At 41.0% G+C, this 26826-nt stretch overlaps 1 protein-coding gene across 1 annotated transcript in view; it reads left to right on the top strand.

Moving 5' to 3' along the window:
- Nucleotides 1-1699: 1699 nt before the first annotated feature.
- Nucleotides 1700-26826, top strand: part of LOC111667190 (poly(rC)-binding protein 4-like) — a 36771-nt gene continuing 11644 nt past the window's right edge. The window contains exons 1-8 of the mRNA XM_023422814.2: nucleotides 1700-1834; nucleotides 2092-3622; nucleotides 16276-16465; nucleotides 16566-16589; nucleotides 17993-18025; nucleotides 19379-19495; nucleotides 22534-22665; nucleotides 24730-24858. Of these exons, the coding sequence (XP_023278582.1) occupies nucleotides 16358-16465; nucleotides 16566-16589; nucleotides 17993-18025; nucleotides 19379-19495; nucleotides 22534-22665; nucleotides 24730-24858 (543 nt within the window). The 5' untranslated portion in view covers nucleotides 1700-1834; nucleotides 2092-3622; nucleotides 16276-16357. The remainder of the gene's footprint in view (nucleotides 1835-2091; nucleotides 3623-16275; nucleotides 16466-16565; nucleotides 16590-17992; nucleotides 18026-19378; nucleotides 19496-22533; nucleotides 22666-24729; nucleotides 24859-26826) is intronic.

Below are 26826 nucleotides of genomic sequence, written 5' to 3'. Positions count from 1 at the left end.
ATGTTAGGCATCTTGTGCATGTTTTCTTTCTTTTTTTACTTACATTATGAATTGCATTAAAGAAGGTCGATTGACTGATTGAAAACGAAGCAGGATGATGTGAAATCTGATTATGTCACATTTAAAAGTAAAATATATGGAAATAGGGAATCATGTGGTAGCCTGTCATCCTCAGTGCTTTTGCGTAAGGTTTTTTTTTCTCCTTGAAGTACATACAAAACAAAACAACACTTACAGAGCATGGCGAACATAATCCTTGTTCTGTAAGCATTTTCATACTAAATCTCCTATTAGTATTCCAACGCCAGTCTGTTGTGTCCAGCATCTCCTTTGCCTCCATTGTTGTAATTAATATACGTTCTTCAAAGCAAATCCATATATCTTCAAAGGACAATATATGGAAATGTGATTTGTAATACCATTTTGCATCTAAATGCAAATCGTAAACACTAAATATACAGTAGGAGTTCATGTGCACGTGCATGTGTGGGTCTGTTTCATTCTCTCAACAGGTACAGCAGGCAATCAAACACTTGTAGCTTCTGTAGTCTTATCATGTGAATTATAGAGCAAGTTATTTTTAAGTTTGCATTAGAAATCTCTTTCATGCTTGATAAGTAAACATCAACAAAGCAATGCCAAACCATTGCTTCTTGCTTGAGAGGGAATGAAAGATGATTTCAGGTTTCAAGAAGATCAAACTTCTGCAGAAGTTACTTAAAAGAGAGGCAAACCCATACTGTGAGCTCTGGCATGTGCACGCAGACAAAAGCAGAAAAGGTTCCTCCCTTCCCCCCATAGGTCTTCAATCACCATTTGTCAGGACAAAGTTAGGAAATGCTATGAAATCCAGTGTAGAGAATGCAAAGCCATGTTTGTTTGTGCATGAGAGAATTGGAGAGAAGAAGAGAGACGTTCCTCGGCTGAGTAATCGTACTTGTTGCCCTTGTGTCATCTCTCGTTGTTTCAGTGCCATTTAATATGAAAGGTATTTGCTAAGCCTGAATGCTCCCAGACAAGCAGTGATGATATACATTGTGTTTGCCAAAGCAAATGGGGGTCTGTACACCGTGGCTGATTCCAGCGCAGGCAATGCTTTGACATCACTGTCTAATTTCCAGCTCTATTTGATTTTAAAAATGATGATGTTACAGTGAAAATACATGCGAGCAGTTCATGCTTAACCAAAGTAAATGAGAAATTATTCAAATACAGATCCCCAGTGTGTGGTTCACTCACTAGAAAGTGAATCCAAACCATAAAATTAAACATATAAATCTTTCTCTTTCCATCACATCTTACACTCTGGCAGAAATGCAAAATCTATGTGTATATATATATATATATATATGTGTGTGTGTGTGTGTGTGTGTGTGTGTGTGTGTGTGTGTGTGTGTGTGTGTAATACATAAACATAAAACATAAACATAGCAGGGAGGAAATGTGACTAATTTGTAAGAAATCCCAGTGTAGCTCTATCAGCTTGTCCAGCTGTGATTCAGTGCAGATCTGACTGTGTTCGTTATAGTGTACTGATGCAATCACAATTCCCTCTCCTGGTTGATGGCTATGTCATATCCAACAGTGCACCTTAACTGTTTTAAAGCCACATCACCATGACTGATGGCTGGCAGTGCTCTGACCCACACACCCTTAGTGGTGACTGCATTTTCTTTTTCTTTTTTTTTCTTTTTTTGTTCCTTAACAAAGCACCCTGTCTCTGCAAGATGGATTTGAAATCACACAGCACCTCCTACTGTTTGAAAAACAACATCTCGCTCTGTCAGTGGACCAGACCGACCACGGCAAGTTATTCAGTCAAGCTTCTGTACGGGTAAGTGCTTGATTCATAGGGTGTCCTTATGCAGAAACTCGTCCTTGCATGGCTGACAGATTAAACAACAATAGGGCATATTATTCCGCCATTTCTTGTTTCCATTTTATGGTTCCCTGTCAAAAGATTCAAGACATGCTACAATGTGCCTTTCCTCATGCTCATGTGTGAATATATCCTCTGTAAGTATCAGCTTCTTTGCCCACCCCTGATCTTACTTACTTTATGTAGCCTCTTTCTTCTGTTTTGATTCTCAGCCAAGAGAACACGTCACCATCAGACAGACAAAGCAAGAGAATGTAACAGCTCAGAGAGACGGTAATAAAAACATAAACTTGTAATGAATAAAGGTCTATTATTTAGAAGTATAAATACAACTTCACATCCATCCGCTTCTCACTTCCGTCTTTTGCATGAATGAGAAACAACTGAGATCATTTGTGAAATAGATGGAGATGTCATGCTCAAATTACCCAGACGTTCCCTCCTTCACATAGGAGCAGGGGGAGCTGTCTAGATAACTTGCTTCAATGTCTGTAAATTAATGAGCCATTTTGTCAAGTGAAAATTCATAATAAGATCTTTTCGCTTGGTGGGAAACAGACAAGTGTGTCCCTCACATGTTGTTTGTTTCACATTTCTCACAGGTTAAAAGTGTCAGGCACTTGCTAAAGATATCTGGACTTTATAATGTTCCTGACACATTATTTGTAGGAGCCTATTATTATCAGTGATATTACAATCCAGAACCTGTGCAGGCTCGGAGGGTATAGAAAACAGGTTGATGAATGGATGAATAACATTACAATACATACTGTAGATCTATGGATACTCCCTGCTTTTTTTTTCCAGAAAGGTTGATTGAAAAAAACGCAACATCAGGATTTACACACTAGATGGCGCTGCATGAGAGAAAGTTACTGATCTCACACACTTAAAAACTTCAAAAGGAAATGCCAAGCGCTACAGTTTTAGCCTATATTTGCACCACCAAGTTTGATAAACCCAATGAAATATGATTTATATCCTTTAAAATTTGGCTCAAGATTTCTATCAGACATATGAGTCCTACAGTAAACCCTGTGATCATTTGTCAAAGGCAATTCGATTTACACTTGACTGGAGTTTATAGGCGTAAATTAAGTGCTAATTAAAAGCAGCCATCATGTACAAAATATAATTTGGCATACAGACGAGATTTGGCCAGAAGTTCTCCTAGGCACTACAAATTTCACAACCAAAACACTCGCCATAATTGAGACACGGCAAATCCGAACAGTGAACTGATTGATTCAGCAGATGCCCAATTTCACACCGCGCAGGAGCTCGGTGATCCTGAATGTGTCGATCTGCGGTGCGTCGCACAGGGAGAAGCGCGCCGCGCTCCCAGCAGAGGTCCTGTGGGGACAGGAAGGTATCACACCACACCGGCCGAGGCGGGGATACAAACACACTGGAGGCTTGAAGCAGGCAGCTGAGCCAAAGCATTTTTTTTTTTTTTTTACCCAGAGAGCACTCGGCTCTCTCCCACGAGCTACCTCGGTTAATGGTGATCTGGGTGAGCGGGGTGGTCGGCTGCATCTCTCTCTCTCTCTCTCTCTCTCTCTCTCTGTCTCTCCCCTCCTCAGCGCACAGGCGCCCTACGCTCCGGTCTGCTGACACACCGCGAGGACAGTCCGCACTACGCGTCCGTGTCATTGGACTCTATGGATACAAAGCCCGGCCAACACAGATACATGGGGAGACTTTAGTGGGAACTGCAGCCTGCGACCTTTTACATGAAAACTGGTAAGTGACTTACATTATTTTTGGACAGCCTGTTCCCAAGTCTCCAACTTGAAAACAGCTCTTATCCAGTGGGTGACATTCTTGACCGCTATCGACTGTCAAATGTGGTGTCTTATCAATGGAATTACACCGAACAGAGAAACATTCATGTTCAATTTCACCTTCAAACTCTTCTTAATGGGCAAGCACCGATTTAAAGGCAGAATCACCAATTTTAAACTACATTCTTACTGCCTCTCTGAATCACCACAGTCTGTTATGTTTTGACTTGGACGCACTTAATGAAGACATTAACTGACTGAGTTGTTAAATCCACCATATGGCACAAAGTCGCCAGATGAGCAGGCGACACGGTGAGACCGAGGAGACAATTGGTTTCTTGTGTGTGGACGGTTTTATGATAATGAAAGTGGACCCCGTTGGCCGGGCCAGCCCTGTACACAAAGATCATTCTCAACAAAATAGTGTGGGCGCCTGCTCGGTGCTGAGGCAGCGAGTGTGTGTGACAGCACCTATTATTCACCCAGATGCCTAATTGCATTAGTCTTACACTGGATAGAAAAATGTCTTGATGAGCTGACCCACATGAAACCTAAAACTCAGGGCAGATGTCGTTTGGCTGCACGTGTTTTCTGAAATTGACCATTACATTTAAGAATTTGTAAGTCACATTTAACAAAGTGTAAGTTAGTAAGTAGCAGTTATGTTTATTTGTCCTCCTGCTCATAAGGTTTCCACATATTACCAGAGTGTTTGTTTGCTAATTTACAGTCAATACTAGCAATTTTTAAGGCTTATTTTCATTTAGCACCGAGGACACAGATAGAGTTGTCATTATCTGAAGTGACTTTAATTTTGGTTTTAGTACAAATCAGGCTTGATATTCCTTTCAGATTGTTATAGCTGGAATGAAAATGCATCCTGTCTCCACATACAGTTTTATCAACACTCACATTGTTTCACATGTTCTGGGCTTAAATTCTGTCATTTTAGCAAAACAGGCCAACAGGAGATTCAAGAGACGGATCAACTTCAGAATCTTCAGTACAATTGAATCAATAAAAAAAATAAATAAAACATCTTAGATTAAGAGAGTGGACCAGCTGATTGATTAAGGAAATCATGGTCCTTGCTGCCTGGAGATGCTCATGAATCTTGCATGTCCACCTCCCTGTGTGTATCTGCTCAAACAAAAGATTTTTGTCATTTTGAGAGAAATGGGACACAACTGGAGAATTTCTCATCACTGAGGGTGTAACTCTAAGCTGTTTGTGGGAGAATTCATTTGGATGCAATGCACTGTATGACAATTTTACTGAAGAGGTAGGAGAACACGATTCAGATTTATCTTCACAAGCAGAGATCAATAAGCAATAATTCTCTTCTGTCTGTGTGTGTGTGTGTGTGTGTGTGTGTCTGTGTGTGTGTGTGGGGGGGGTGTACGGGGGATCTGCTTGAGTTCAAATACACTGTTTATTCTTGAAAAGGGAAAAGAGAAGAGGACATACAATTTGGCTGATTTGAGAGGCACACACATTTTAGAGGGACTCCCAGGGTAACAGACAGGCCGCCATGTATTGCTGAATCTCTGTCCAAATGCAATTGCTTAATGCACTCTGAGAGTCAGAGATCTAATAAGAAGTGGAAGAGCATCTTCAATAATGAAACCCCACCTGCATCTGTGCTGCAGAGTGAGGGCTGGGGCCGAGAGGCTCCATAAATAACAGAAGCCAGACCTGACACGTGCTGCTCCAACGTCTGTGAACTGCCAATAATCCCCCTCATCTACTAAGATGCTGTTCTTGCAGACTGAAGGGGGGGGGGGGGGCACAATGCTTGGTTTGAGTTTGCAGTCATCAAATAAATGCAGCCCAGTACAGCTGCTTTACTCTATTAAACAGTTCTGCAGAGGGAGATCGTGGATATTCATTCACCCTTTTACTGATGAGGAGAATAAAAGCAGAGCTTCCTGGGATAATTTATTCATTAACAACACAGGATAGCACACTTGTTTACACTGGCAAAACATCTTGAAATGTATGCAGATTCCTATTTTATTCTCTTGATTTTAAAAAAAAAATTCATGACATCAAATTTGTCTTGAATAGTTTCTGTTCTGAGTTGTAATAACGCTTCTGAACTCAATACTTTACGAGGCAAATTACCTTCACTCAGGCATTCATTTAGATGTTGTTGTCACAGGAGCGTTGTTGTGAAACAAATTAATTTCCTCTCCAATATTTGAGATAGATCCCCTGCAGCAATTAACCTGCATTTGAGCAATTAACCTGTGCTTGTCGCTATCTAATAACTACAGCCTCTTGAGGCTCAACTCCCATATACCTTCTCCAGCTTCGTCAATTGAAATAGATTTTTGCTGCGTGTTCTTTATCCTTATGTTTTACCATCGAGTGTGTTGTATGAGAAAGGCATGAAACAAAAATCACATGAATGCTTAATGATTTGTCATCTGGCAAATTAAACAGTGTAGATTTCTTTGTTTTGGCCCTTCTTGTTCTGCTATGAAGAGAGCCTTTCTCATGAAACAGAGTGTGACCCTCCCTGCTGCTCTTAAGACTGACCCAGCGGTTGACAGAGCCGCGGGCTGTCCCTGCTATGAAAAGATAGCACTGTGTTGAACTCCGAAGATCGACCCAGAAGGCCTCATGACTCTCCTGTTGTGTCTCTCGCAAAAGGGTCTCATGAGCGTGATTTATTTAGAAGTTACCCTGAAAGAGCAGCTTTCATGCTGTGTCTATACTGTACAGAGAGTGACTGGAGAAATAAGGATAGGTGTATGCTAAGTACGCCACTCCAGTGAGTAAGTGCTGTATATCAAGCGAATAAGCTACAAGACTGCCTTCGTGGCGGTAATCCGCTTTGCTCTACAGTACACTAAATGGAGGTTTTTCCTTCAATTGGCCATCTGCATCAGTGTGTGTGTGTGTGTGTGTGTGTGTGTGTGTGTGTGTGTGTGTGTGTGTTTTGTGTTGCGACCAAGGAGGAGAGAAGCTTTTTATCCCCACCACCACCCCCACCGCCCTGCTTCAGCTGCCGAGTGCCTGAAATATTTAACAGGGACTGCACTATTTTTGGGTTTGTGCTCAGTTTGTTGTGGGGCTTATGTAATATGTAGTTTCAGCTCAACGTGCATGGTACTGCTGTATACCAAATAACACACCATCGGCTTGGTTAACTTGAGCATAGTGATGCTGCAAGCAGTGCGATTTTGCAGCCATATTGTTCGGCACTATAAAGGATACTGTACCGTAAATCAGAGCCAGGACTGGTGAATTTAATTGCCATTTTTTAACACAGTTTCTTGAACCATCAAGGAAGCAGGGCCAATCCACATCTTCTCAGGTTACTTGTTTCTCCCAGATATTGATCAACTCTTCTCTCTTCCCTCCGACTGCCCCCATCTGTCCCTCTTTCTCTCTCAATTTGTCTCCCATCTCCCTGTACCGGCCCTCCTCTCTCTCCTCTCCTCTCTCCTCTGAGGTGTCAGATTCTCTGACTCATGCCCTGGTGTGGAGGATGGGAGGAAAGCAGGGATGAAAGAGAAGAGAGGAAAGTCATTTTGCAGATAGAGGGAGTGACCTTCATCCAGTAAGAGGGATGGGATAAAAGCTGGAGTTAATACCCTGCCAAAGTGTATTCTCCACCATGCCAAAAAAACCATTCAGAATGATATATGGTCCCTAATAGAAGCTCTCTAATAATAAGAAGCATGCCACTGTAAGTCAAGGCAACGTAAATGACCAGAAAATTCCACCGTTGAATCGTCAAACTGCATAATAGAATGAAAACAACACTGCAGCATGTGACATCCGAAGTCAGTTAGAGATTCTCTTAGATTTTCTGTATGAGATCTCTAATATGAAAAAAAAAAAAGATTAGCTTGCAACTGAGACAGAGCTGCAACGATTAGTCGATCTGCAGAAAATGAGTGGCAACTGCTTCAGTCACTCTTCCAGAAAAAAAAAAAAGATACCTGATACCTCGTTGGTTTTAGCTTCTTAAATATGATGATTTGCTGCTTCTCTGCGTCATATATAACCCTAATTTGAATATCTTTGGTTTTTGGACCAATTGTGGGATAAAACCGTGATTTGAAGACTCAATTGGCATTCTCTGACATTTTATAGAAAAACAAGTAATCTGTTAACTGATAATATAATCAGCAGATTAATTGATGAAAATTATCATTAGCTGCAGCCCTAAACTGAGATAAGCAAAGCTAAATGCCAAATGTGTAGTGTACGGGCTTGGGCCACACTGTCCCCATGCTAACCAAAGCCAGCGTAAATAGAGGGCTCAGACGGTGTCACTGTGTGTCTGGAACAGGCAGCGACTTGGGAGATAACAACTGACAGCACAGAAACACGGCCCTGTAAGGTTCATTATCTGTATGTTTGTGTTGTTTTATCCCTGCCGGCGATAATGAGGAGGAAGGAAGGAGCTAATGCGTAGACGAAATCTTTTGTGAAAACAAGTGCATCAACACCTGATCAAAGTACGTTTCTCACAGGGCGACCATGTTCTTTTAAAAGGTATTCTCTTATTAATAACCGTCAAGCCTGATCTAAGTGAACGCTGCTCCAGCCCGACAGTCAGACAGAAACCGATGGCTTGGGATGGACTGCCACAATAGAGTGTCAATTACGCTTCTGTTCATTAGCTATTGGATTCACTCGTAATTATGCAGACTCTGCCACAGAAGGTGATCTTTGTCTAAGCCACGCAGACAGACTGACATGATTGTAAGTTGCCGTGACAGAATGAAGCACTGAAAGTATTGATTCGTGCCACTTTGAGATATGAAAGAATTTGCAGAAGCTCTTGTTTTCTGACGTCAATAATTTGTCTGTGTTGTAACTCCTGAGCTGTCATCACACTAATAAAAGTGGAATGACAGTTGGTATAATGTTGAGATATAATCTGCTTTTTTGTGTAGATAAGAGTCTGAGAATGAGGGAGATATTATAATATTTTGTTATAAATAAAAACCTAATTTTATAACCAACTCGACAGTGCTCCAAATTCTTCACGTCTGCCAGAAAACCCACACACTTTTTGAAGATGCCTAGAAATCCCTACTTCAGTAATTTTCTCTCAGCTCTTTGAAACTTTGGAAATTAAAAACTTTCATTGCAACTTTTCAGCTGATTTGTGTAATTTGCAGGAAAATCTTGTAGTTTTATTCACTCTTTCAAGCGGATTATGAATTAAAAACACGCTGCCTGAGGGTAATCTTATCAGCCCACATTTAGGTGCGGTGGCTGCAGTGAATGCGGCTGTTGGCCTCCTCTCTGCGGGGAAGTCGAGCTGGCTCCAGGAGCAGCAAGCAGCCCAGGGGTCTGATAACCTTCTCAGGGGCCTGTGGTTGACAGTCGGCTCGCGCCGCAGGCTGACACAGTTATGCTTTAACACCAGATGAAGCCGGGGGCTGATAGGAGAGGACAGTCCCCTCTGCGCCGAGGGCTGACCCCTCCCATTATATGTGACATAGCTGAGACAGACATGCTGAGAGATGAAACACTGCTCTTTAATTTCAAGCCTCTCCTGTTTCACAGCTAAATCCCTCTCCCGCTGTCTCTTTTCTTTTCTCTCTCTCATCTCAGTGGAGAGATTGTGGAAGTGCAATCATGGTGAAGAAACCTTTTCATACTCAAATCAAGAGCTCTTAAGTCTTTAAGGTGTGAGCTTTTGCTCTCAGTATATAATACAGCTACAGGATATGTGAATATTTAACAAAAAGCCTTGAAATATATTTTCTCAAAAAGCCTCTTATGATTAGTGATGGGGTCTATCACATACACACAATTTTCTCCCAAAGACAGATGCGTTTTTGTTTTTTCTGCTCTTGTTGGTGAATCAAAGTTGGTGAGATATTCAGTGAACTTGAACCAATCAGAACGTGTTAATAGGATCAAATGAAAATCTGATGACGGTTGTTTGCTTAAGTTGCCAGCACTGTCCCACACAATGCTGAGGATGCAGGTTAGTTGAGTTTGAGAGAATTAAACACTTAGGATTATAAACTTTAACTTTGTTGTGAGTCATAAACATTTAATGTAATAGAAAAAAACTTAGGACCAAGTTTTCAGGGGCTTTCAAACTGCGTTTTTTACTTAGCCACAGCTAAAGTGATGGACCATAAGACAGAATTTCTGAACGTCTGAGAAGAGGTTTAAAGTACGTTTCATTTGTGCTTGTCCAGGGTGGTGGAATGAGTTACCGTACTCGATTTGGGCAGCTGAATCTCTTTCTATCTTTCTGTCAAGAGTACTCACCTAAAATTCCCTTTTTCTCTCTCTCTCTTGATCCTACTCTTGCTCTCTCTTTCTCACTCGCTTGGCATTTATATGTTACTTCATGCACCTGCAAGCCTTGTGACACTCGTGTCAGGTGGGACGTGGCACTAAATAGTATAGAGGCACTTTTTTCTCTTTGAGCTATTTGTACGTCAATTGGGACAAAGGGGTCTTCCAAATGAATGAATGTCATTGTAAAAGTACAAGCGTTTTATGTTGCATATACATTGTTGCATATTCTCTCAGCTGCGTTAACATCGCTCTGCGGTACAGCTTATGAAGCAGTATTACTGATGAATCCCACCATCACTTGTGGCTGTGATGTGGTTAAAGCTAATCCAAACACGCAGCCCCTTTTTGAATATTTCATTCACACGGAATCGAGTTCATTTAATCAAAAGGCCTCTGCATAAAGAAATAATTCTGCTGAAGTTCAAGTATTCAGAGTCGTGTTAATATGCAGTCATTAGCTGTGTTAGTTCAACATCTTCCACTATTTAGAGCTCCTACGCACTGTCTCGTGTACAGGATGTAGTACACCATGCTTACATTTGCTTCTGTGTGTACCCTTGCGTGTCCTTGTGTGGATGTGTGCACACACGTTTACTCCCCTAGGTCTCATTTAAGTTGAGAAGAGACTGACCACGAGTAGAGAGGAGCCTAGAGGACTCTGTCTCATTCCCCTCTTGTACCCGAAGTAATTTTTTCTTTATCCTTGTCATCTCAGCCGCTAACGCTCTCATTGTGTCATCCATGTAGTCCGACATAGCGGTTGTTTGAGTTTGCTTGTGACGGATAGCCGCAGAAAGTCAAGATCAAAGGCTGTCCGCTCTTGTGTTTCCACAGGACACTTTTCGGTGTGTGTGTTTGAATTGTTGCCTCCTTTCATCCCAGCAGCTGCGTGTGGGTTTGTGTGTGTGTGCGCTTTGTTTTGGTGCACACAGACCTGGGAATGTGGCTGCCTGTATGTGCGTCAGGAGGGTTGTCCGAGCATGTGTGTGAATGGTCTCTCACCTCTTACCCTCGCTGTGCGCGTGTACACACGTTGACACCCTCTCACTTATTCTCTATACGTGCCCACCCGGGGAACACCCTATCCTCTCTGCCTCAGTGTGCTCATCAAGCAGACACTTAATACCCCCGGCCCCCTGTATGTACTGTATGCAGAGGGGAACCCTGTTTCAGTCTTTCACCATGGAGACCAGGCATGTCCTCATTCCTTCTTCATTTCCTGTAAACTGGCCCAGAGCCGTCTGTTTACCGGTTCTGTGAGGGACATGGTTGTCTCAGAACAGGTGTCCAGTCCTCTACACAAGCGGGTTGTACAACATCCTTTTCATCTTGACAGTCTCTCTGGAGTGGATGCTCCTGGAAACATGGCAAAGAAAAAAAAAATATTGCTGGCGGCTGTTGAGGGATGTACGCTGGTTGCTTTTATCCAGGACATCTTTGATGTATGCTTCATGGATGTTAGTGAAAAATACACCTCTGGATTCTTGATATTTCTGGTTTATTTCATCCTATTTTATAATTTCCTTCCATAATTTTCTTAATTTGTTCATTTGTACCTGTTAAATTGTTTATGTTATCACATGTTATATAGGTTATATGCTACCAGTGAAGTTTTGAACAGTGCTAAACATGTTTACATTAGATATTCTTTCCTTGAGTGTTAGAATACCAGTACATATATTTTTATTACAGGTGATAATGCCGTAGTTTGAATGGGTACGAAAGTTACTGCTTTTCAGTAACACTTTACTTTTACCTCCCCATTTAACATTTGTAAACACTATAAGAGCATTTTAGGGCTGCATCGAACAATTACTTTCGCTATCGATTAATCTGCAGATTATTTTCTCGGTTAATCAGTTAGACTTGTTACAAAAATTTGAAAGTGTGCCATTCACACATTCTTAGATCACAGCGGTCCCTTCAGTATGCTTGCCTTGTTTGATCAACAACCCAAAATATTTTAAATTTACTGTCATATAGGACAACAAAAACACAAAACCTCATGTTTGATAAGATAGAACCAAAGAATATTTGACTTTTTTGCTTTAGAAATAAATCACTGAAACGATAATGAAATTGTTTGCTGATCATTTTTTGTCAATTACCTACCTAATTATGGCAGCTCTAAATCATTTAATAATTGAGAGGTCTGCAGCCTCGGACAAAGCTAGTTAACAGTGTGTAATGTGAAATACAGATAAAACATCAAGTCTGTAATGGGCTGGTGTGGGATGTAACTTTCTGTTTGGCCTTTATGGTGTGATTAGAATTTAAATATAAACCCTCATTCACTGTTTTCCCTGTCTCCTGACTTGAGTGAGTACTCTCGTTTAATTCACAAGAACGTTGGATTTAATTAAATTGAACACAAGTCAAGATCATCTAACTAGCCCTGGACCTATTATCCGAATATGATAAGAAAATATACCACTACATTACCCATGAAGTTGATTGATGAAACCAGGTAACAACTTAAAAAAAAAAAAAAAAGAATAAAAGGTATATGTAGAAGAAAACCTAAGATTGGAAGACTATAACCATGCTCGTGACTCTACAAAGCTTTACGTAGGCACAGTGGTGTTGGCACTACATGCTAACAGGCCTACAATGCCAATGCTGATGTTAAGCAGGTGTAACGTTAACCATGTTTACCACATTAGTTTAGCACGTTAGCATGCTAACATTTGCTAATTAGCATTAAACACAAAGTATAGGTAGGACTGATGGGAATGATTAGTTGTGCATGGATTTTGTTATAAACCAAATTATAATTTTAATGCGATGATGTCACTAAATGAAAAGTCAGAGGGTCACTGAAGTCTGAGATGTTTCAGTGAAAGACATAAATATCAACCTGGTGGCAGTGCTTGAGGAAAAGTCAGGGATATTGGAGATATCCGAGTGTGGACTAAAGTGGTGGATGGATAGATGCAATGACATTGACATCCTACAGCCAGCATGGCTATAAACAAAGGCAAAATGTAAAATGATCTCACAAACTGTAAACTATAACTTTGTAGTTCAATTTTGACCTTCCACACTTGCTGTGAAATGATTGATCATAACCAACATTTCAGGTGAGCTAACATTCAGCACTATATCCAAACAAAGGGGTTTACGTAGTCTGGCCAAAGTGCTGGCTTGTTTACAACCTGAATGATTGTTGTTTTTTTGCCAAATCAGACAGGTCACCATGTTGTGTGTTGAGTACAGTGTTATCAAAACACTGATAAGATGATGGCCAAAAGTACAAAAATCTGACCAAAGTTGTAATAAAGCAAAATAATCCTTTAATTTTTTTAAACCTTAGTTGCCATTTTGAACTGCAGCAGACTGAAGAGAGACATGGCTTTATGGCCATTTGTTTCTGTGTCAGCCATTTGGTCTCACAAAGTCATGCTTAATCTAGTGTATATAAAGATGAATACAAGCAATGACTCACAACAGGAGCTCCCGCATACTGGATTCCCTGTTCTGAGTTACCAGGTCTAATTCAGAACAGAGGGGCTCTGTTCATCCTGGAACGCTGCTGCTTGGGATTCTGGAAATGAGGAGTTCAGAGGCTCACCGCCCTCACACAAACACAGAGCACATGCCTTGTTATCAACCCACAGAGCAGAAGATAATGATCCCTCCAACCATTAACTCCTAATGCAATAAAGTGCTAACATTTTAGCCATGCCCTTCAGTGCCTAAACATAATGAAGTTAGCCCACGGGTTGCACAAATGCAGTCTGTGATAACACGTGCTGAGGATGCATCGATCAAGCTTAAAGTCATGATTGCTTGGCCTTGTATCTGTAGCTGACAGCGAGTAAAATGTTCCAGTTTTTGTTTATCTCCAGTCAACCCTCTGGTCTTTGTTTGATATCTATGGAAATTGTATGGAGATGAGCTTCTAACTGATAGTTGTGCAAGTCAATCCAATGAGCATGCCTTTCAAAAGAGTAGCAGAAGTTTGATTTGATGCAATCTAATCCAGCAAAATGACAGTTTGCTCCACTTACTCCCACATTTTGACAGGCTGGCATGTCAGACCGTGCCACAGCCATGGAGGGAATACAAAACACATACAGGCAGTCAGGCTCTGTGACATCTTAAAGAAGCATGTGTGTGAGCGTTTGAACGTGACTTTGAAAGCATCCAGCGCATAAATAAATCAGCCAAGCAGCGATGGCCTTGTGCACCGAGCAAAAGCAATAAAGCAGCCCACAGCAAGTCTCTCAGGAATCGGATCTCATCTAAAATAACACCAATTTATTAAACATGATCTCCTCACACCGCTCACCAAATCTACAAACTGTGCAGATTTATGAAAAAAACATAGACACATGTCAGGATTGCAGCAGAGGGCAAGCATACAGTGGCACTGTATGCTGGGTGGAATACATTTGGCAGACAACAAGTGGCCTTGATGAGTCAAAGAGGAGAGAATCATTTGTTAGTGTGTTGGTGCTGAATATGAGCGGTTACTATGATTCGGCTGTCTGGTGTGGTTGTTCCACAAATGTCTGAAAATTGTCATTAAAAACAAAAATATTTCATTATCGTTTGGACAAGGGAGCTAGTACGATAGAGTTTCATTCATAAAGTATCATTTGTTTAGTTAATTAGCATTGAAAACATATGCCAACATATACCATCTGTGTAGTGGTGGGAGAAGTACTCGGATCTTTTTCTTAAGTAAAAGTAACAATAAAGTATATATGAAATAGAAATACTTACAAGGAAGTAAGGAAGTTACAAGGAAGTTTTGCCTTCAAAATTTTACTTAAAGTGAAAGTGCAGTATTAGTAAGTATTAGCATTAAAATAAGGTACCAGAATAAATTACATAATTTTATTGGATTATAATTATTGACGAATTAATGTGTACATCACTTTAGTGTTGCAGCTAATTTTATGTAGTTTATATAGTGCCGGGTTTGTTGTATTTGTTGTTGTATTAATAAAGCGAATGTGCAAAGTAACTAAAGCTGTCAATAAATGTAGTAAAGTAAAAAGTTAAATATTTCCCTCAGAAATAAAGTAAGGTGGACTAATAAAGCAGCGTAAATTTGAAACATCTCAAAACCTCTTGAGTAAATGAACTTAGTTACTTTCCGCCACTGCTGATCCTGCAGCACCTGGCTACACGTATCTGCCACATATTTATCTACCTACTTCTCCGGTCCCCACTGACAAATGTAAGGAAATATAAATCAAGAGGAAACATGAATAATTCCGTGAACTAATTGTACACATCATGCTGAGACTGAGACGAGCAGCCAGGTGACGCACACATTAATCATCATACCGTATGTCACATAACTGACACGCACGTAGCCGCTGCCACATTGTTATTCTGGGATCATTACAGATGCTTTTCATTTGTTGTGTGTGTATAAATTCTGCTCTGTCTCTCCAGAACAGTGTTTTTTTTTTTTTTTTTTGTCACAGCCAGACTGGATGGAGCATATAAAACCAGGTCCCCAAAAAAACTCCAAACATTTTCAATTTTATGAAAACTGTTTCGAATTGAATTTGATTAACTTTGCATGAATCTCATGCCACGCTTGTCTGAAAGGAAATTTCCTTTTTTCTTTTTTTTTTTCTATCCAATTTCAAAAATCACTCGGCTCCACCGTGAGAGAAACTGCCTGTCAGTTAATGAAGACACAGAGACCGTGTTAGTCATCGATGGCCACCCACAGTCTGTTAGGACCCCAAACTCTGTAGAGATGTAACACTGCTGACACTGCTGGTGCTTACGGTCAATATCCTGCACACACAATGCTCTTCATTGTGACTTTGTTATGAATCACCATCAATATTACATTTACTCAAACCAATGAAGCGGCTTCTCGCGTAGGTACTTCATTACAATGTGCTGCCTGAAAGGCCTATGATGGTATCAATGTGTTTGATTTCAGCTTTGATTTGTCATGTATTCACCTGATTGTCTTTGATCTCTGGGAATTATCATTCAGTCAACATTGTGGCGAGATACAGTGCAAGCATGCGGTTTCTGAGAATTGAACTAGAACACAGCAGTTAGTTTTAAACGTGGCACATAATGTGCAGCGAGTGATGGTGAATTAATGTTTCTTGTCAAGGTTTTTTAGTGTGTATGCATGTGTGTATGTGCATGTGTGTGTGTGCATCCATGAGCTATGTCGTGAGTGCAAACAATGGTGTTTGAGAACAGGAATGCATATGTTTATGACTTCATTCACACATTTCTTTGGTAGGACAGTGTTATATGTTCCAGAGAATATATTGTTGAAACACTTAACACATCATTATCATCTTAACATCATTTTTCTCTCTCTCTCTCTCTCAGAGCAGCACTGAAGGACCTCGGAGAGCCAGAGAACGAGCGCTGGCCTTCGTCTGACAGCGTGACCAGCGAATGAGCCCCGTTCATGCGTCTCCCTGCATGCCACTCCCACAACACTATGAACTGTGAGCAGGACTTTGGAGACGGGGGCTTGGGAGTGACCCTCACACTACGACTGCTCATGCATGGAAAGGTACAACCCCTCTGCTTGCATTGTTTATGAATGAACTGGTGAATAATGAAAAGGTCAGTATTTTAATTTATGTAATTACTTTTATCTCTTTGTATTATAGGAGGTTGGCAGCATCATAGGAAAGGTGAGATGTCCTATTTTATTTCTACTGTACAAAATGCTGCATATTAATCATAAACTCATATCACTTTATCAGATGAGGTCGATGTTTTAAACTGCTATACCTCCGTCTAATCTTATGTGAAATCCATAATTATTTTTCCATTGTGCTAACATTGTATTGATGCCTTTTATGTGAGTTCATAATCAGCCTTTGTAGAATCATTTTTCCCTCCGTCTTGATTCTACTTTGAAATTGGCGCAGAACACAAAGGCTCCTAACAAACAGTTGTTCTCCTGAATATCCTCATCCTCAATGTAATTGCCTTAAACCAACCCTCTTAAGACCGCGCAACCACCCCCACTCACCACCCATAATGCAACACAGAAATCCATCAAACAAAAACATTAGCACATTGGCTGCAAGCCTCCTGTTGAAACTGAGCTCCAAAGACATATTACTCTTGGCCCCTTGTGGGCACTTTTGGTGTCTGTTAGGAAGGGCCTGGCTGCACTGTGTTGCCTCAGCAGCTCCTGCTATCATGCCTTGTAACACAACACCTACAAGAGACATCAATACAAGGTGGAACAGGGACAAAAAAATAAATGAGCGCAGAAAGTAAAGAGTGCTGGAAAGAGAGATTTAACAACGGATGCTGCAATGTGTTACAGAAATCAAAATATCGAAGAGGAAATTGAGAATGAAAAGAGAGGTTGGGAAAGAGAGAGATGAGTTTGGCTCATACTGTGCATCTCAACACAGAGGTGCACTTGATCTGCAGTACTTGGGCTAATAACTTGCCACTCCACCCTCGAAGCGCCCCCCCCCCCTTCCCATCTCAGACCTCTCATCTCTTTCCCATCAATAGAAGACGGACACCAGAGTTACAATCGACCACAAATAATACGTTTTCTTACAACATAACATAAATAACAGTGTAGCCCAGGGTATGAGATGATACTGTTTTTGATGCTCTTGTGAGAAAGTGATCGTCAGTGGGTGCATAAAGGTGTGAAACAGAGGTGTGACAGCTTGTATGGACTTTAGCCAAAAGAAAATGTGGGAGAGGGGAAGAAGCAATCAAAAAAACCAGCAGAGGATATGCTGCAGTGTGACACAAACCCGACAAAATGTTCCTGTCCCTGGCAGGAGGTCTTCACACACACTGAATGTACAGCCATTACTGCAGGTGTACTTCCCCTTCAGACACTCAGATGTATTTGATATCTTTTTGAGACAGCGGCACAGAGGACACCACGGCGAATCATTGCAGACAGCTGGGATTTGTTCTGATGAATTCTAATCAGACCTACGTGGTTCGAAATGGCAGGTTTCACTTAGAGGTTGGGGACACTGATGTAATTGTATTTTTCAAACGAAGCACTTTTGATTCTGATTAAATCTATCTTTCATCTGCTCTTTTCCAGAAAGGAGAGACTGTGAAACGAATACGAGAAGAGGTACAGTTTAATAATCTGTGCAATTTGGGGTTTTTTTATGTGTTTTTACTGTCTGTCGTGCAATTTGCTGTTGATATACGAGTTGAGTATTAGGGACTAGCTGTGTGTGTGTGTCAGTCATACAGCCCAAATAAGCACACTTTATTCCCCATTTCTTCAACTAAGACATGAACCCAACCACATCTCTTTTATTTTCTGCCCTTTCTGTGTGTGACAAGTAAAGCAGGTTCATCTCAACAGAAAATGTAATGCAATCTCAGAAGGCCCTCTAAAACTGGTCAGGCCTTCTGGCAGATGTGTGTACTAATAATAAAGCTGTGGGAGTAAGCTAATAATAAAGCCTGTTTGGGAGCTTTGAGTCTGAAAAGAATACAGAACTGGTACATTGTCCGAATTGCCTTTTGGGCAATAACGACACCTTTTCAATTTAAATCCTGTCTCTCAATCATTCACTACCCCTCCTCTAGCTGCTCTCTCTCCAAATCCCTTTCTTTTTCTTTTCCTGCTTAAAACAACTTCCTTTTTCTCAGCCTGCTCCTCCATACCCTCTTTATAAATCTCAAGGGGGCAGCCAAACTAATGCCGCTTGGTTAACTCTTTGTATTAAAAAGTAATTAGGCTGACACTGTGGCGGCACATTTGATTCTTTCACTAGGCTGCTAAGGTTTTATGTTGTACTTTATGAGGCAGAAGAATAAACAGGGGAATAGTGAGGTCATGGGACAATGCAGCCCTGCAGAGCTGCTGGATAAACCACTCACCCACGGTAGTCATCCATCCATTCACCCAGCCACTCTTGGCTTTGTTACTTCCCAACTGTGTGAGCCTCATCCTCTCAGTCCGTCCCTGGGGCTTACAGCTACAGTGGGAGCATGACTCACTGGAGGACTGGAGAAAATGGCCCAGAGGTCAGAGTGTTGTCCTGTCTCTGCTCATGTGACTTTAACACAGAGAAATACAAGGACACAAAATGGAAGGAGAGGAGGGCAGGGGCTTGATCGCCCGAGGGCAGCAGCGCGGTACAGTGTGTCTGTAGCCACTGCGTGTCTCTGGAAACCCAACCACAAGAAGAGAAAAGGAGTAGTTTGACATTTGGGGAAATTTGCGTTCTTGCTGAGAGGTAGATGAGAAGATGACTCATGTGTTTATGCCGAATATGAAGCAGCTGTCAGCTGGATAGCTTAGCTTAGCATAAAGACTAGAAGCAGAAGGAAACAACTAGCCTGGCTCAGTCAAAAGGTCAAAAGGTTAAAAAGAAAATAAAGCCAAAAAAAAAAAAGGCTATTTCCCAAAACATCTATCTATTCCTTTAAAGTTGACCGTTCAGTGAAATAATGACCTCTGTCCCCACAGAGCAGCGCTCGGGTCAACATCTCAGAGGGATCCTGTCCGGAGAGGATCATCACCATCACCGGCTCCACAGACAGCGTCTTCAGAGCTTTCACCATGATCACATACAAGCTGGAAGAGGTATCTGTAACTTTAATGCATCATACTCATTGCCATCACACACAAGTTAAATCAGCTCATGTCGTCATCTCCCATAAACAAGCCAACACTGTCAGACCAAAACTGTTTCTTACAGTGGAAAATAATGAAGATACAATAAGAAATATATCCAAAATATCCTGTTTGTGAGAGTTAGAAAAAGTGCAAGAAGCTATTTTACCCCATTATCACGAAAACAAAATCCTCTCCTGAGCTTCATCTTAACATTACCACTAATGTGCTCTTATTGCTATCGATTATGTCCTAAACTGAAGTGATGGAAGAAAAAAATTGTATCCGTTTCATAGCACTTAGACATACTTTCAGTTAAGATTACTCTGCAGATGAAAATTTAGGGTAAGTGATTGTAGCTATTGTTGCAAAACCTTTTTGACTATTGGGAAGTGGAATGGCGTGATGTGTGTTGTACATTACTGTGCAACACATGCTGAATCCAGTCCTTAAAAGTGCAAATGATACTAATTTGTGCCTGTTAATGAGAAGGATTTGTATGTCTTTTCATGGTCTTCTAATCAGTTTTAGATGACAAAGTTCCTCATGCTATTAATCCCCATGGTGACTGTCCATCAACACACTAATTAATATGGTGGAATGAGAGCCGCCCTCGCTCTGATTTAGCATCACAACAGACGCTGGCAAGGAAACAGGTGCTCCCTGCTCAGGTCGACAGCGTTCAGTAAAACACACATGCTGGCTGGTAGCACACTGCAGTATTAATTAAAGATCTTTCGGACTCACCTCTTTTCAACCCTGTAACTCCTGAGTTTCCATAGCAACGTGTTGGCTGACCCACTGCACGCCGCTTCCACCATAGTTGAGTTATTGTATGTCTGACACCTTTAATTAAAAACAAATGGGAATAATCTGCTTTTTTGGCCACTGGATTTGTTTGTGTCTCAATACTTTATGATTACACAGCGGCTCAGGCTCACTTTCATTTGGCAGCTGATCACTCGTGTCTGTGTTTCATGGATCAAGTTTTCCCTAACCACTGTTAGATTTATGTGAATATAGTGATATAATAATCAAAAAAGTGTTCTGATAACACAAGACATGCAAGACAGTATCATACGTGTATTTTGTTCCCAGGTGTCGTGGCACAGCATGCATGAAAGCCTCATAATCTCTCTGTATTGGAGTCCTTATCCCACCAGCAACAAAATATGCTTTGGGGATTTAAGCCCAGCAACTCTTTATGTGAGCAGTGCTTTTGTAACCCGCTGTCTTTATTTCCACCAATTGGCTTTGAGAGTCTCTTTTTTTTTTTCTGCTCAGATGGAACAGGAAAGTATGGGAACGTTCACAGTTGTTAAGATGTGGCTCATATTTTTAGATCAAATCAAGAAAATGACGCCCAGAGTCTTCTGATTGTACAGACGAGCTGTGTGCTCCTCTTCTAATGAGACAAGACGTCAGAGAGCCTGATCTGCCTCACTAAATATAGATACGGAGCAGAGCGGCACAAGAGCCACATCAGAATATGCCTTTCAAATTTAAAGTTCAGTTATTGGAAACATTATGCAGTTCCCTTCATAAGTAAAATCCCTTGAGGCTCCACATCCACACTGTCACCTCTCAAGTCAAACTCTGCTAATTTTACTGCAAACTGGCCCCAACACAAACCATACGAAAACAAACAAACATTCTGTCACACATTTGTTCTGTGTTGAACTCTGATGGGAAGAGAGACAGCGTGGCGTATTTACATTTCAAAAGGTTCACAGAGACATGCTGTTCATTAATTAAAAGCTCAGTCTCCACCCACAGCAGAGCAGACGGATGTTTGCTACCTGCACTGTAAAACACAGTTCAACACTCTTCAGATCAGTAAGGTCCCTTGTCTAAATACCTGTCTCAACTTACAAATACATACAATACAAGCAGGACAGCTAGAGATATCCTCACCCGTTCTTTATTGGGTTTTTATTATCATCAGACATGTTGAAATATATTTTAACTTTTTGTTATTTTATAATAGAATGATAGTAATCTATTATAAAATAACCTCTTTAAAAGGGTTTGTCTTTTAAGTTTTTCGTGCACCCAAGAGTTTTCCATAGTGTAAAATATATAAATTCACATTGCATAGATGTGATTCCTGTAACGAATAGGTCTGCATACGAAAAGACATTCTCATACAAACTTGTTCATTCAGTTCGTTTGAAAATATCTTTAGAAAGGAATCTCAAGGTGACCAGGTTCAGGCAGTGGGAAGGACATGTAGACAATGTGCTCTGGCTCAGTTTTATGCAGAGTGCTCAAGCTCAAAGCATAATTTGCTCACCACCGGTATTGTTTCCCCTTTCATGCAGAATTCAGCAGTTCATAAAAATGATTAAACAGCCTTTTCAGACCCCCTCACACTGGACTGGAGAACATACATTGCTGGCCAGCCTCCTGTGGGCGTCTCTCCCTGCACACACTCACATATACAGATACAGGAGCGGAGGTTAATTAGGTGCAGATGCTGGATTGCTCTTTGCTCGGTCTGACTCGCTCCCAAAGAACCACCTGCCATTTCCAATACAGATCCCATTTGTTTTATCCGTTTGTCCGATTCATGTTGATGCAGTAGAAACGGCGCTTGTCTGCATTGTGATTGGTTCAGGACAAACTATGAATGTATTGCCCACTATGGTCTTCATAATTCTGGATTTTCAGGTAATGCTAATAAGCAGTGATATGATGACTCGGCTCATCATGACATGGCATAATTGGGCAGGTTTTAATTTTACCCAGTTTTTGCTGTTTGGTTTCCTGTATTTAGATCATTCACTTAAGGGTGTTCAGATCAGTTTGAATGAAATGAGCTTGATTCAAATTCAGCGGCTGTTCAGTTGTTATTGTTGGAGTTAACACCCTCCAGTGACATATCTCTCCCTTTCCACCTTGACCCCTTCTGTCTGATCTTTTCCTCTGGGCCTCTCTTTCTCTCTCTCTCTTTCTCTCCTGTCGGCTCTCACCACATTTTTTTTTTCTTCTCTTGTACCTCCCTCCAGGACCTGACTGCGCTGGTGGCCAACGGCACCATAAGCTCCAAGCCACCAGTCACCCTGCGCCTGGTCATCCCTGCCAGCCAGTGTGGCTCTCTCATCGGGAAGGGAGGGGCCAAGATAAAGGAGATCAGAGAGGTGAGCAGCCAGAACGCAAATCTACTCCATCCTCATTTCACAGGCTGGTCGAACACTGAAATATGTAGAGAACAAATCTGCTCCTGGAAAATGAGGGGAAAATCTGCAGCTGGAATGGAGAGATATTTCATTTTTGCTGTTTTTTGCCCTGCTGCATAATTGCACTGTGTATTAGATGCTCTTATTCAGAATAACTGCAATTACAGTTCATACATCTCAGTAATAAGGCTGGAAGGGTGGTGATGAAATGTAAAAACAATAAATCTATTGTATGTACAAATACTTATTTATAGCGGGTTTAATGGTTACCATGTTCACCAGCTTCATCCCCTCAGATCTGCTGACGAATCACTATTCTTTTTTTACGCTCCTAGTTTAAAATCCAGGTCTGATTGCACCTTTTCTCACTGTTGGCCCTAAATTGTGGAACAGTTTTCCCCCTTCACTGATGTGTGAAGTAGATTTTATTCAGTAGTCACACATAATACAGTAAATATAAACAATATGGACAGCAGAAAAAATAAAATTGGTCTATGCATTAATTAGAGATTGAACAGGCTGAAGCAAAATGCTTGTATGTGCCTGCCTAGCTTCTTATCAATTTAAACTACCAACCAAAAAGGAAATTGTTGACACATGTAACCCTCAGAAATAGCTCTGTAAACCACAAGTAAATGATACAATGCTAATTTATATTAGCATTGTTCATTAATTACAATTTAAGAAAAGGAAATCATTCACTGATATCTTTAAGACTAGTCTCTGGTCTTTTAATAGTCATCATGAAGACACAACAGGAATGTGCTCTAAAATAAATGTAACTGATTGAGCTTAGCGTGTTCACAGTACAGCTGAGGCTGATGGCAATATCTTTAGTCTTGCAGGTATTTGGTCATAAACCAAAAGATTTTTCTGAGAATAAGTAAAAATTGAACCTGATGATGGTACTAGATTAAAGATTCAGAGGAGGACCACTGACTTCAGTTTCATCTTGAGGAGAAGAACATTTTCATGTCAATCTGTCCAATAGTTGTCAAGACATTTCAAAACCTTGAGCCAATCCATCTAGTAGACAAGTTTGAGCAGAAATGAAAATGTTGACTTGTTGGTGGATCATTTAAGTCAATATGATTTATCCTCTGGGAGCCATGAATGTTTGTCCAAAAAAATAACCATCAAACTATCACATCATCTTTACAGATATGCTGCTAGTGTGGCTTAAAATATAGCAATTCACAAAGCATGCACCATTTTGGATAAAAAACGAGCAAAACTAATAATTGTAGCAGATACCACTTATCTGCACATAGGTTTGCGGGAGACTAAAAGTGGATTTAGACCATCAAGGACAGGAAATTAGCGAGACAATGCAGCCCAGATAAATAACTTAGTACAACATATAGTATGACTCAGCAGTGGAAGCTTTGAAAGGGAAAAACTCCTGACTACATTTAGGCCCAGTTGAAACATTAGGATTAAATTTATCAGATCTGCTGCCAGAGACATCTGACTCTGTCACTTTAGCTCTGTACTATTCTACAAATAGTCTCCTCATTTTAGCTTTTACCTTCACCAGTAATAGCATCCAGTTGATTTTATGCGGATACATGGATTTTCTTGTCTTGTTCTCATCCCAAATTTGTTTCAGTTGCAGATTTGTTTTGTTTGTTTGGTTGCCACAGGACACATGCTCCCTTGCAAAAGCATTTTGGCCTCCAGGAACCCTACTGTCTGATAGAGACTTTGCCGTATGTAGATTAAAGCATGAGAAGTTGTACCCCTTGCCTGCGGGCATGCTAAATTAGGGATGTGTCAGCTCAAATTAGGAGAATCGTATCTTCTTATTGTGGGTGACTTTTCACTTATCTCCTAACCTGACAGTTCTTGACATTAAAAACATACTACAGCGCAGATGGTTTCCTTCAGAATAGGTGGAAAAATATAAGGTCAGCTAAATCAGCAGGGAGACACAGAAAGAAGCCATGGCAGTGTAATCACAACTTGTCTTATCTCCAGAGTCAAACTAATCTTTTTTTTTTTTTTTTAAACCCCAATCATTTGCAGAGCACCGGAGCTCAGATACAGGTGGCAGGGGATTTGCTGCCCAACTCTACTGAGCGAGGGGTGACGATATCTGGGAATCAGGACTCAGTAATCCAGTGCGTCAAACTCATCTGCACAGTAATCCTGGAGGTAGGAGGTGTACCATTTCTGTTGTTACTCCACATACTCACACCTAGCTCGCATTTTGTCAGAGCTCTACGTGAAGGAAATAATTGCTGTTGACATCCATGTTTTGATTTTACCAGCATGCAGCTATCGTGTATTCCACTGCAGCACATGTTAATGCAATTTTAGTAGGCTGCATTGGTTTTCTTTGTTATGTAACGTTACCTACGGCGGTGTTGCTTGGAAATTGACTAGATTCACAGATGCTGGGGCTGTATCCTCATCCACAACTTAGGAAATGCAAAGAAAGTAGTGCAGTTTCTTTACTATTTGGACCTTCTGTGCTGTTATCTGCCAAAAGAGACATCGGATGGAGTCAAAAGGTGCCGCTCTCAGGTCAGAGCTCAGTATTGTTGCAGAGGACACTAAGGGAAAACAAACTGGCCTGCAGCAAAATCTGTCCACCTTTAGACAACAGTTCTCTTGAGAAAATCGAGGAGGAGATGAGAGAAAAACAACCCCAAGCACAGTTTCTCCCTGTGTGTTCATGGAAGTGCACAAGTCCTTTTTGTTTTAGCATTGCAGCTGGACCTGACTGACTAATTGCTAGTTTGATCCAGTTTTCCAGGGCTTTCTTCAAAGGCTTGCAAGTTTCATTAGGATTCTGTACCAGCGGCTTCTTGCTTTTGGCTCAGAGATTTAAATTATGCAAAGTTATACAAAGAATTTGCTGTGACTGCTCCCGCAGAAAAGATGCTCTACATTTTAAACCCAAAAACAGTATCACCAACACTGCAGTAACTCGATAAGATATACACTGTCATGTACACTTTATAATCCCCTTTTTCTTATGGGTGTTTGAAAAATTTAATCTTAAACTGTCTTCTTGTCGGATGCTTGATGTATCCAGAGGGTAAACCATTGCAGACCCTTGAGGTCTGATACGAACTAAAGCTCAGAGTAGGGTTGTATGGACGATATCAGTCATCCACGATCATCAGAACAATCGCCAGTTGCTCATGCCTTTGCAAAGGTCAAGGCGATATGTGACTTGTTTTCCCAGTAATATGGTAACTCATTCTTTATAGTATTAAATTAATACTACATTTAATTTGCCTGACACAATTTAAACATGTATAACCGCACATAACCGATGCTCGCATCGCACATACACTCAGTCAGCTGATTGTAATGAAGCTGCTTGTTGTGTGTAGGAGCTGCTGTGATTTAAGAGCGGAGGATATCGACAGACAGACATAACACGTCATTTACTTCAGTTTCTTATCCTACTGCTTTTCATGGCTGTAAATAAAATGATCTTCTGGAGTCAACGTGGGAGAGAGGCAGCGAAACGGGACACACCAGGGCCACAGGAAGATGTTTTAAGTTGGGGGTGCTGTAGTGGGAGGAGCATTTTTGCAAATACATGTTGGAGCTCATTTTGTAAAAATTCATATTCGGTGTCTCTCCATACAAATACAACAGAGGCCTACAACAATGCAACTACAACAGAGACCAAACTGAGGAAAACAACAGCAACAACAACAACAACGTCTATAAAACACAAACACAATAATGCCATGGCTCAGCAATACACAAGTCCAAAAGCTCATTGCGCACAGCACACAAGAACATATCTAAACATGCACGTTTTTTCAGCACATGTATATCATAGTGACGTTAAAATGTATTGACAACGGACTATTTAACTGCTCAGCGGCAGCTTGTTATAAACCAAATATCTTACCTTGAGCTGCAGACAATTTGCTCCAGTAGTTACAATAATCCAAAGGTGGCCTTGCGCTCGGGCGTTGGGTATGGATGGGGCATGGATGTCCAATGAGTTCAAAATGTCACTGTGGACATGCATCAAGGAGAGATGAGTCGGTCTCTCCTGGGCCATGGTGTTGCTAGCCATGTTTTCAAGTGACTCAAGGTGGAGAAGACGTGTAGCGTGACCCCTGATGGTGATCCCCCTGCTTCCCAGGAATC

The sequence above is a fragment of the Seriola lalandi genome, unplaced genomic scaffold (genome assembly GCF_002814215.2).
Source record: "Seriola lalandi dorsalis isolate HSWRI2012SDOR001 ecotype SW California unplaced genomic scaffold, Sedor1 jcf7180002054685, whole genome shotgun sequence".
NCBI lineage: Eukaryota > Metazoa > Chordata > Actinopteri > Carangiformes > Carangidae > Seriola > Seriola lalandi.
This window is presented reverse-complemented; position numbering and strand designations above follow the sequence as displayed.